The sequence below is a fragment of the Sinohyriopsis cumingii genome, unplaced genomic scaffold (assembly GCF_028554795.1).
Source record: "Sinohyriopsis cumingii isolate HCF-2022 unplaced genomic scaffold, ASM2855479v2 utg002106l, whole genome shotgun sequence".
NCBI lineage: Eukaryota > Metazoa > Mollusca > Bivalvia > Unionida > Unionidae > Sinohyriopsis > Sinohyriopsis cumingii.
Window position 1 is genome coordinate 665,001 of NW_028316131.1, and position 13,494 is coordinate 678,494.

General features: G+C 36.0%; 1 protein-coding gene across 1 annotated transcript in view; it reads left to right on the forward strand.

The window, feature by feature from the left end:
* The window catches only part of LOC149771142 (transient receptor potential cation channel subfamily M member-like 2), a 47,325-nt gene extending 42,569 nt beyond the window's left edge, over window positions 1-4,756 (forward strand). The window contains exons 10-11 of the mRNA XM_089948817.1: window positions 3,566-3,615; window positions 4,649-4,756. Coding sequence (XP_089804943.1) covers window positions 3,566-3,615; window positions 4,649-4,756 — 158 coding nt within the window. The remainder of the gene's footprint in view (window positions 1-3,565; window positions 3,616-4,648) is intronic.
* Window positions 4,757-13,494: the final 8,738 nt, after the last annotated feature.

Genomic DNA, 13,494 nt, shown 5'->3' on the forward strand with positions numbered 1-13,494 from the left:
TATACTGTTTCGTTCGACTCTGCCAATACAAATTCTGTTGGATAGACACATATACGGACATCTTCTTTTTGAAGCGTTGCGTGCAGTTGCTGAACACAACCCGAAACCACATATTCATTTCCATTAAAGTACATTTAATACTCCACAAAATTTCCATTAACATTACGGAAGTTAGTGAGTTTGACGACACGGTATTGATTTGGATCTAAGACGATTTGCCACCAAAATGATATGTCTGAGTTTACTAGTTGCGTTGTTCATTCGATTCAGGTGAGCTTGTGATTTTTGAAGATCAAAATGGTAATTTTAACCGGCTAATGCTGACATTCAAATATTTTTATGACACCAGAGGTACAATTGCAAAGAACATGGCTGAGATCGCTGGAAACGGTGGAACAATAGACGCAGGCGTGTCGGTTGAGTTTATCAAAGGCACTGTCGATACATCTGAAAGTGCAACAAACAATATGTGCAATAAGAAATTGCTAACGTGCCCTTAAACACCACGTGTAGTAAATTCATGGGGCTTTGCTATGGGAATATCAATCAAACAAGACAAGAAAAATCTGACGCAATCGTAGTAAACTAGTAAATCTTATATCTACGTCATAAAAATAGTCCTAATAAACCTAAAGGTTACATCTTAAAGGTGCTCGAGCCCGGAGCATACTTGTATCGCAACATAACTAAAGTCACGTGGGGTCGAACGGCAATGGTGTTAAATAACAAGCGGCATTTGATCTTAATTATTTATCAGCAATATACAAAAAATTACAAGACCAAGCAGTATATGCATGGAAAGTTACATAGTTGCTTTATCATCACCGTTGATCACTGGAGATGAAACTGAATGTGAAGCACTCCATGTTTATCGTAACGGGTACGTAATCGTCACTGGCATTTATGCATTTGATCAAATTATATCGTTGTATAAATACGTAAGGACCTCGTTGATTAAGGTGGAGAATCTACCGACGATGTGTAGGATCAGCTGGCAGAGGGTACAGACACCGATAACAATTTTGCTCAACTTCACGAGGAATATCTGGGGAAAAGTGGTGTCACCGTATTATCTGTCATATAATTTTGTTAAAATTCCAGTATAAATTGCTCGTGGAACCACCTTGATATATTATTACTAACTCAAGGATGGCTTGGAATCATTACATAAACAAATATTTAAACGTTGACATCACATAGAGATGATAAACTTCTAAGGGATTGTTTATATAACAGTAAAGTGATATTCACCGCTGTATCCACCTCAGTTGCGGACACGAATGAATATTTTACACCACATTAACTCAAGTGAGACGAAAATAACTAGGCTGTTAACCTACAACAAGGACGATCTTGTTCGTATAAAAGTTATTGAGCAAAAACTATCTTTTGAGTAGAAGATGCTGGCGAGGTTGGTGTCTTATTCAATGAAAAGGGAACAGAAAGCACAATCTCCGGAGATTTATGTATTCTTGAGGCAGAGGTTTTCTATAATTGTATGGCAATTGTTCCGGCAAATAAAGTTAACTGGCATGTGTGCATATTGCGCCTGGACGTGATGAGACCGGACAGGGTCTGCCTGTCGAACAATTGTGCTATGCGACTGTATTATTAGACAAACTATGATGTACCCTCCTTCTTACCGACGTCGAAAAATAATCGAAGTGGAAAAGCAGCTTCGCGGTGAAATTACCATGAAACCGCGATAATCGTAAAATCGTGAAATACAAACGACCACATTTGATCGTAGATGCTATTTGTGGAATTGCTGTGGCAATGACTTACGTCTTGGGTTTACTGAAATCACGTCAACAACAACAATTGTAGGTGCACTAATTTGAATTATTGTTGAAGCCAAAGCAATGGCAACCGGTTTGTCTGGTGGGGCTAGTGAATTAATTTCGATGAGACTGCGTTTACGAGTACGCTCCTATTCCAAATGACAACCAACCATACAGAGCAGTCTCAATACAACCATTGATCTGTATCTAGTGGATATCGATGATAAAATAATCAATATAATCGTCAATATAATCGAGTTTCAAAACTGTGCTGGCGGCAATGAATATCACAGGCTATTAAGAGCATAGATAATGACTCGAAAGGATTTTACACATCAAAAGTCGAATATAAACAATCTTCGCCTGTACAGAGGCCTCATTGTTGCGTGAACGATCGGCTTTATATGACAACGTTGTTTGGAAATATTGACCTTTATCGCGTGTATTATCAGAAGATATGTTTTACATATCAATAACAGAGGAATTAGTGGTGAAATACTGTTTGGCAATTTTTGATCCCGTTGAATCACGGATGCACGACATAGACTCGTCCCCCATTACTAGTCGCATGCGTAGATTATTAAATTTCTAAGCATGCATTGGTCGCACTGGGCTAGATAAGTCATGTGGATAGAAGCTGTAATGTGTTTCAGGGATGCAAAGGGGCAAAAAGGGCAAAACGCTCACTTAGATACTACTTTAGGGGCTGTATATGGCAGAATTACTCCACATACCTGTTCTATCTTACGATGTCATGTCGAATCTCAGTCTCTGGGCTTTAAATCACATACAGAATACAATTATGGTTCTCAATTAATCCTTGCTAATGATTGTTGAGTCAACTTTGGTAGTTTTGAAAAAGATTATAACGTTTGAATCTAGGCCTGACTTTCCACCCACAGTCTTGACATGCATGTTGCGGCCACCTTCATGTTTATTATGTACGCTAATTTAAAATTTGGTACATATCACAAACTCTAAGTAACCTAACCTTGCATGTGTTTTGCAAAGATCACAGCCAGTGTTAAGCCTAATAAAATAGTATATAAATGAAAATCATAGAATATAAATAAATATAGGTTGAACTCAGTAATTTCATGCATACACCGTACGATATGTAACCTGCCCCAAAGTGTTGAAGGTGTCGTAAAAAATGGAAGTTGTTTGCATTTAGTTCTGATCAATGTAAATAGAATAATGCGTGAAATATATAATCACATAATTTGCTAGGAAAATAATGTTTTGCTGAATCTCATTGACGGGTACCCAGAATTTACCTCAGCTTTGATCCATAACCAAGTAAATGTCCATTATGAAGACTACTGATTGATTCACAGATCTATATAATATTATTTAAAAATGTTTCCTGTCTTCCTCTAATTATTTTTGAATCATTAAATTCTACTTGTTGTTATCTATCCATAATGAGTAGTACTCAGTACCGTATAACATACACTTGGAGGAAACGTTATAGTGGATCTAATCACATGACAAAAATGTAAGATTCATATGCAGAACCATGACATCTCAAGTTAGAAGATTGCGATATATTTCACTAATATCTGATACTTACGTGTCTAGCTGCCCTCCTTTATGTCCGGTCTACATATCCATAAAACAGTCGGTTATCAGATAAACACTGAAAGTTTTATCATTTGAAGCAGATAAAGGCGACACTTCTGATATTCCCCCACCCATATCCCAGTGGATATAGGGTATTCCACTCAATACACGAAATGCTAAGAAACATACATACACTGCTTTACAGTTTTGATATCTTTCAGCCAACGAGGACCTGGTGAAGAATAACATTGCCGCAGACAAGAAAAAGATGGTTAATCTACCTCTGTCTTTCCTTTCACATTTTATCTACCTACCTACTTTCAAAACAAACGATTAACTTTCCCTTCCTTTACAAAACAAGATAAATAGTCTTTATTGTCGATGTTGCGATTTATGTCTAGACATAAAATTTGTTTCTGATTCGTTTCTTGTAAGATTCATAGAATTAAATTATATAAATCAGAATTTTCCATAAATGTCAACTAGAGATGAATCTGTTTAATCTGATGTATTATACTTCAAAACTTATAAAAATTGTAATAATTATTATACTTTAGCGAAAATCATTCAATCTCATTACATTTGAAAATCTTGTGCCGGTGAGAAAATAAAATAACAGTGTGACGAAGAGCTTTGCTGTTGCCAAGATAACAGAACTGGATATACGCAAAATATGAAGAGAAATATTCATATTTGGAGACAATATGTAGCTCACAAACACGCTAATTAAACATGGATATATATTACAAAAAGCTAAATAAAAGTTGAATATGTGTATACGATAGTAAAACCACTACGCATGCCAATAATCTTAGAACTTGAATTCGTCCATTTTCTGCCTTTCTGTTATGAGTCACAGGTAGAACTGAGGTACATCAAAAACATATGCGGTTCAAGTTATTAAGCAAACATATATCCATATTAATAGAGACGGTTCATGAGAAAATAATCTTCATATAGCACCCTAACATCATGCATGTATAATCGATATATTTCCTTCATCTCCGTGATAGTTGGTGACTTGTGTTTGTCTTCTATGGCTCAGAATGCAAAGGAAGTCATCATCATCAATCCCTTAACCCAAGAGGTCGCTGGGGCACCAAAGTTGACTATGCAACCAATTTTCGACATCTTACCTGTTCTCTACTGCTCTTTGGGAATCTCCAAACCCCATGTCTGTCAATTCCTTAATGTTTTATTCCACCTATTGTATGTCTGCCTCTTCTTCTGCACCCTCTCACTGTGCCTTGCAGGATTGTTTTTTCTAGTCTAGATGATCTTGAGACATGATTATACCACTTCAGGTTGCTCTTTTGTACAGTGGTCAAGAGGTGTTCATAGGATACGGTGGACCATTGGATCTTGTTGTGGACTTTTGCGTTGGTTACATGGTCAACTTATTAGATGCATAAGGTCTTGCGGTAGCATCACATTTCGAAGGTTTTAATCTTTCTTTGGAGATCTGATGTGAGCGTCCATATTTCATTAGCTGTCAGAAAGGTGGATATGACAATCGAGCGCATCAGATTTTTTTTTGGAATCCAAAAAACTGTTGGGATATTTCCATATTGGCCTCAATCTTGTTTTTGCTGCTGTTTTCTGGGCAATCGTGCAAAGTATTTTTGGTTTGGAGCCCTCATATGAGATAATTGATATCAGGTATTTGCAGTTTGCGACTCTTTCCAGCTTCTGTCCACTGACCTTTATTTCTGCACTAATGCCTTTGGTGGTGTTTGTAATCAGTTTGATGTTTTGGCGCTAATCTCCAAACCGTATGCTGTAGAGGTCGTGTCGAGGCGCTCAACCAAGTCAGCTAATTATTTTCATCTCCTGCTCAACAACCAATATCATTTGCGAAACGAAGGTTGGTGGTTGTTCTTTCTCCGATGCTGACAGTGCCCTTGTGGTCATGCAAGGCATCCTCCGTGATCCATGATCCTTTCCAGAAAAAAATATTGAAGAGCGTAGGTGACAGTATACATCCCTGTCTGACTCGAAATTCTGTTTGAAACCTATCTCCTCTGCTGCCATTGATGACGAGAGCACTGTAGGTTTTGTCATAGAGGTTCTCAACAACCTGCACCAGGTTTGAGCTGATGTTGTACTTCCTCGTAAATGCCCATAAGGCCGCATGTCATATCCTATCAAAGACCTTTTTGAAATATATAAAGACGTGGTATAGATTATGCTGATGCTGAAGGTATTTCTCACAAAAGAGTTTGAGATTGAATATTTATTGTGTGGTGCTCCTTCCTGCTCGGAAGCCTGTCTGATCTTCAGCAATAACTTTCTATGCTTGAGGCTGTACTCTCTTGAGAATTATCTTCAGCACGGCTTTGCTTGGGTGACTGATCAGACTGATGGTTCTGAAGTTTTGGCATAGCTGTCGGTTTTCGTCCTTGGGACCACGGTGACCAAGGATTGAATTCATGCGGCGGGCCATTCTCATGTCTATCATATCACGTTTCAGGTTGTTGTTAGGACTGTGACTGTCTCTTATCCTTCTTCTTGAATGGGCTGTGTTGGTATGATGTGAACGACGGCTAACTTTCTTTTCTTTAGTGATCTAACTGTAATTTCCACTTCCTCATGAACAATGTGGATTTCATAAATTTCTTCTCCCTGAGGGCAATAAAGTACTCTCGGATCTCCTTGGGTTTTGTGATTGTACAATTCAGAACAATATTCTGTCCATCGCTTTAGGATCTCTTGATCTTAAAAGAGGCATTTCCTGATTTGTCTTGGATGGAGGTAGTTTTCCCTTGTTTATATGTTGTGAAAACTTTCACCAGTTGATATCCCAATTTGCTGTTATTTCTACTCACACTGTCGTTGATTTTGCAGCATTGTCTTTCTATCCAGGATTCTTTTGCCTTTCTCATGCTTTTCCTGGTCATTTGTATCTCTCTGTATTTTCTAGCTCCTTCAGTATCTCTTTGTCCCTTTTTCAATTCTCTGCAAGTAAGAATACCAAATATGAAAATATGGTTTTGATCTTTATATATATCCCTTCTAATAACTTTTTTCTTTGAACCAAAGTGGGTTGTATAACAAAAAGAAAGAAAGATGTAGCTAGGTAACGATACTGTACAATGTAGAATTTCTACTAGCATTACACATTGTTGATATTATCTGGTTTTCAACTTTTACTTTTTTATTGTTGATTCATAATTGGTGCACATGCTTTCATTAAGAAGTCAACATGGAAGGGCAATTTGTTTTATTCCTTACTGCTTCTCAAGATCATATAATTGTATTTTTTAGAATAGCAATTTGGTCAACACACGTTCATAATAATGGCTGTTTCAACAGGAATTAAACCTTTTAACTTTATTATGTTTAAAACAGGTTATTATAGCTTGTTTCCGATAGTGGAAAATATTTGTATTGACCTAGAAATTGACGAACCATAACGACATCTGTTATGTTATGTAAATTTATATCAGCGCAAAGTATATCCTTGATATTTCATTGTTTTAGTAGTCGTAGGCCATGAAGCAAATTTAGAGAATTATTTAAAAGAAATTGTGCCGGCTGCAACAGATAATTGTATTGGTGCCTGTTTGTCTTTTTCTAGTCTTCTTGGTTTATACCGTTTGGTTTCAATGTTCTAAGGCGGCGTATTCAGTAAGATTCCTTTTCTTTCTTGGTTTGGGAACTCCAGTTGGGGTTGTGAGCAACTGCAATAAGTGTTTGTCTTTTTCTAGGAAAGAAAAGGAATGTTAATCATCTGATTACACCAAGAAATTAAATTTCATGGGACAAAACAATTTACTTTAGAATGCTTATATAAGCAACAATCACTGGTGCATCTCATGACTAAGTAGATGTTATGCCTGGATTTAGTCTCTTCTTGTACGTTTGCTGATCAAGCTAACTGTGTCTGTAAATTGTACATTTTCAGACCTTCAGTCTAGATAACATGATGATGCATGCCATACAGTTTGCCAGTGCGGATTTCGTGAAGCTACTTTTAAATAATGGTGTCGAACTCGAGACGTTTTTGACAGTCGACAATCTGCTGCAGTTATACAACAATGTAAGTTCACGACAAAGCCGGTGAGAACATTTTCCTTTTCGATTTAAGGTGTGCATGACAGAGTACCAAATTTCGTTCAAGCAACTGGTACGAATAAACGTTGTTAAAAATCAGCTAATGCTAGTAATGCAATATACTAAATTGAATTGGCTTGAAGTAAAACCAGAAATAAAATTGATGATTTCTATTTGGACACTGTTATTTCCACGTTATAAAAGTTGTACAGCAGAACCAGTGCACCCTAGATACAGTTCAGATGAAATTAACCGCTACGCGAAGTTACATGTACGCCATTTAGCAGCAAAAATTACAAACTCAGAAGACAAAAAATATTGACCAATTAATAGAACAGTAACCAAGCGATATTGATTCAGAACTGTAAATTGATTTGACTAATTGTATCATTTTCTGTATGATATTGACATCAAAAAACAATTGTAAACCTGTGATCAGCTGCAGAGCGGTTTTTCCTCTTTTTTGACACAATTATTTGTCATATTAAATATGGACTGCAGATTGTTTAGTTTAATAAACGTTCTCTTTATATGCTGATGACTTGTTTGGAGCAGTAATTTAGATATTGGATTCAAAATCAAATATACACAACTTTAAATAATGTATGTAGGTTAAGCCAATACTGCAAGATATTAGGAATGATATCGATTCGATAATGTGTTCGATTAAACTTATATTATTTAAGAAAGAATTTATAAAATATTGGGGATATTTACGCATTAATGACCTCCGTCACCTCTTTCCCCTCAATACCACAACCTTTAAGTTTTTAGACAATACACCTTCTTTTTATAATGCACTCCCCAACAGCACAACTTCTTTTTTTCAGTCAAATTAGCACCATTTGTTTTCTTCACGATCATCCATGTTTAGTAACGCACGCAATACAAACTATGCAGACAAAGTCAATACAGAATATATATTTGTTTACGGATGCTCGCAAGCTAAAGGCAAAAATCACCATTTCAGCTTCATAAATGGAGATCCCCGTAGCAGACCGCACACTTAATAATTTGAGTATTATGATGCCGTCGAAATGAGTCACTAAAAGTTGAGGAAATCATGAATCACAAATTGAGTGAACATTCAAGTAAATGAAAATTTGAATATGTTAACTTGCATTTCTTACTCAACTCTGTGAAGATTCGAGAGTAACATCACAGGTTACACAGATTTAATAAGGATAAACCAGGTTCCATAAGTCTAATGTTCTGTGTCATATGATTTGACTATACTTAATAGATGACTTATATGTGATACAACAAAGCACACCTATTTAATGGGTGGGTTAAAAGTTAAAATTATGAACAAATATACTCTAAGATGGGTAACAGTTTCAGAAAACAAACTCAAATTCTTCCTATACAATTATATTTTAACATATAGAAAATAACGGTACTTTCATTTGGAAGATAATATGACAAGGTATTGAGATTAAAACAATAATCATAATGTTTGCAAAATAACCTTACCTTGTGGGCTTATAATGAATCATTTATGGTACTTTTCAAGTCTTTCAGTATAGGGTTAATGTTTGTACTGTACTATGTTGTGCTGGTTTTCAGTGGTATACAAAATTGTGAAAACAATATGACGACTTACCCCTGAATGATATTTCTAAAGTTTAACTTTCGAGTGTCGCTTTCTTTCTATCCAAACAGTTTAAAATCACCCAACAGTCAACACGTCCGTTATAAGTTAATAAGTGCTATACATTTTAGTTTAAAAAGATAATGTACTTTCGGTCTAAACGTATGAAAATTAACTTCACGTTCAACAATGAAATAGAAATGATAGATGACTTTCAGAATATGGTTGGACTATATTTCTTTTTCAGAATATGTTCTCAATTGTTTTCTTCATTGATATTCCAGAATAAAATTCAGTGGCATTTTTAATGTTTTCGTTGTCATATGTCTAATGTCTGTAATGTTTATTGAAGATAACATGACCAGCACATGCATTTGTTAGTATCATTATCGCCCTACAGGGACCTCTCAACAAGATATTTTATTTTGGCTGCAAACGCACATGTTTTTTAATGGATGCAGGTTTATGATGCAAATGTTTAAACATTTCTGGAAAAGATGGACGCAGTTTGCTGACACAATGTCCTCAAATTGTTAGTATTATTCTTCCAGTATGGTTTTAAGTTCTTATGAATGTTTCGAACTAATTTCACAGGACCTCTTAGGTATTTCAATGCAAATGAAACTCTTTATAGTCATTTTCCAAATTTGTGATGAAATCTGATGAAATAATTATACATCTGGGTGAATCAATACTGTCTCACATATGTTCAATTTTTATGACAGGCAAAGTTCTCCTAATTTACATTACCCGATCATAAATAATAAGGGGCATGAGTACTAAGACCTCGCAAATCCAGCACTCCCAAGTTATATCTTTTTAGCTTATTAGCTAAAGGTTATCGATCCATCTTTGTGGCAGGTAGGTAGAGTGACCTCCCCATTATAAGTGGATTGGCGCTAATTCCTGAGATACTTCAGTTAATACCTGTGCTCATCCTGAGTAGCACGCTCTGTACAGACAGACCTCTCATTTGTTAGGTTTTCTACCTTAAAGCAAGCACTGGGAGTTGTCTCGTTGACGAAAAATAATACCCCGTTCATAAATTTCCAACTTTTTTGATCTTTATTTCTTCGACGACAAAGTATATTTTAAGTGTCTTTGTGCCTCACACACTTTGGTAACATTAGTAAGTACTTGGACTTGTTGCGATTGCGTTCCCTCATATTTATATAGCTATATTTAAATAGACGTAGGTCTGGTGTGCAATATAGACAACTAATATTGCAATATAAGTTCCGTTACTGTTTAATATATACAGATATTTTTTCTATATTAATATATTGATATAGTCTTAGTGTCCACATCGGGGTTATATATAATGCTTGTACCTGTATAGGCTAGAATTTGGACTTTCATGCCGGTAACATTCTCTCATAATTTGTATTTTAGCATCCGCTTTGCAAGAATCAATCACGAAGCTTCATGCATTTGTATGTGCATGTATCTTGTGTATTATATAAAAAAAACTCATCTATCTGGCTGCATAGTTTCCACAACATCAGATATGTACAGAAATGTTTTATATCCTTATTTTAGTCATATAATCGAATTCATAGTTACTGTAAGCGACACTTTAAAGATTGCACTTGTATAGACAATAAGGTGGTATGTCCTACATGGAACATTTATTAGAATTGAAATTTAGTGTACACTTTGTAGGTAGATTATTGTCATTATGTATTGCTATGCACGTACAAGTTCATACAAGAGGATATGTGCAGGGCTACAACCTGTATATTTTGTCAGCTGTATTTTCTCTGACAGATCTCGACCACTTGCAAGATCAGAATGAATTTCTACATATGTAATTTACCCTGGTTATCAATCCACGAAGTCAAGTCGAAATTGCATTTAATCGAGAGAAGTCAGTTCAGTTATCACTGAAGGGGAAGTCACAGTCACGTTGAGAGACGAAGACTTCATAAGTTTTCACGCTTGGGTTCGATACCATATCACTCTCTCACAAGTCCGTTTGTCATTAACGGATATAAATTGATGCACGAACGCTCAGATTTACTGGCGCCTACTACCATGGGAGGTCTGTCTCCCTAATCATCTAAACAAGTGTTGCCTGCTCAACTTTCCGGAAGTAGTTTACTATTAACTAAAAGGTATAATCTACTTACAAATTGTTTCCATGTTATGCCAGAGTTACCGATATTCTGAGCTGCTTGCTTCGTCAATTGCATTAGAAAATGGTCAACTGATATTAAGCTTATTAAAGAAGCCCTCATGAATAAACAGTTCTCAGAACCAGAGGTAGAAAATCGCACAAGCGAGATGACACCCCCCAATTTAAATGGAGTGCCTAAGAGCACATTGTAACACTATCGACATCAATATCTCACATGTATAGCTTCCTACTTTGTCTCCTTGGCAACAGACACCATCAATCACAAACAGAGACTTCCATTGCACTACTAATCAAACCATGGAATCATCGTGGAAGACAAGATAACGGAGAAAAACAAAGACCGATCGGATCTTCTGTCCAATATTTACTACACACGTCTTTCCAAAGACTTTAGCCCTTTGTTGTAAGAACTAACCAGGCTGAACTTCTGTCAAGAGCCTCCTTGGTTCACGGCACCCAGACTCAGTGAAGAAAAAGCTATTTCAGTGAATTTAAACCAAATGTAGTTGCAGCAAAATGGGTCAGTATTACTCATAAAGGCACTGCTTTGATTGCCACAAAGAGGCTAGTGTTCATGGGGAATAGGAGGTTTCTATTTAATTTCTTTCTAATGACGACCCCTCATCTCAAGACCATCTATGGAACCCATTGCAAATTCTGAAGTGATACTTAAGAAGGACCGAGACCTCGCGCCGACACAGATGAAACTCTTTCGTACGTCTCACAGAGGGAAATGATGACATATGAGCTAGAATGCGTTCGACCTTGATAAAGTGGGGAATTCGTTTTGTAGATCGGAAAATAACCGCAGACCAAATTAATGTGCTTCACAGATAGGTTCATGAAGTTAGGGCATTTGCCACAAACATTGCAAGAGAAACTGAACCCCTGATGGCATTATCCATGTCGTGTGAGGGAGTTTATAGTGTTTCAATATCATTATAAAATGCCAATCCCGTCTGGTGAAACTAGTAGCCGTGGTGCATAGAGGTTACCTTCCCATATCATTTGACCGCTTCAGAAGGATGTGGCTTAACGACTACCTCTGGATTTGTGGGGGACGGTGCCTTCCGCTCCAGTAGTAACTGATATGTTCGCGGTATTAAGAGCCAATTTTTTTATCAATGGGACATCATTCTATCAAACAGTTAATTAGGTGGCCTGATAACGTTTTGAATGTTTGCTATAAGGATGTTTTCTTTGAGGTCGCCATTTGCGATATGGTTGTAGTTCTCCCTAATATATTATGATCGCATTACTAGTATTAAAGAAATATATACTATTAGAAAAAGATTAGTTTCGAAGAAATGTACTGTGACTTACAAAAGTACATTTCTAGAAATGGAAAAATCCAAATTTGATTTGGTTTGGTGATTTAGGGCACACCAACACAAGTTCTTGGTTATTTAGTGTTGAGGCAATTGGAGTAAAGTTCCTTGCCTTGTTTCTTTAGAGGTGTACTTAAATAGTTTTGTATTTTTGATTAGCTTATGAAGCCAAGCATTCAATAATTGCAGTCTGTGAACGAAACATAGTTTGCTCAGAGAGGATTACACATATTTTGTCTATGATTTTTGGTATTCTAGTTATTCTTTATTGTCCAATTCATGTCATTTTTAAGATATGATTCGCAGGGGCTGATATTATGAGAGAGATATTATGAGAGACAACTATAATAAACTTGGCGTCGTCAGTTGCATATTATATTTGTTATGCGCAGTGCCATACTAACGCACTGTGAAGTGACCCTGAAATTTGTAATCTCCAATTGGTAGTTCGCACATCCAACAAAGAGTAGAAGCGGTGTTTCGCTTTATCCTCGTTCTTCAGAGACTGCCAACATTTTTATTTGACCCCCAATTTTCATAGGAAGGCTTGGTGTTTTCTCAGTGGGCTACCAAAATTTGATGGAAATAACGGTTGATGAGCTTAAATACTTTTTTAAAAATATCTATTTGCTTGAAATTATATATTTTGTTGCTGAGAATGATACTATTCAACATTATCATGATTATGCGATGTGGATTACGGAACTATGTCTTAACGTTGAATGTTGATGTTTGAGTAGAGAAAAAACAAGTAAAACAATTAAAACTTGGTAAAAGTATCAGACCTAATAAGCTGATAAATTAATTTTTAATTATGTTATTTATTGTAATCATTTTTGTTATTAATGTTACAAATTATTGTTAACAATCTACTAAATGTATTAGACACCTTTAGCACAGTAACTAAGCAACTTTGTTGACTGAACTGAGAAGTTTATGTTGAAGCTCAGGCTGGTTTCTAACAAAATATGTTTACTGTGGATAACTTCATGGCTTACTTACAAATTCTCTAAATTCAAGTAAAAAAATTATATTGACTTT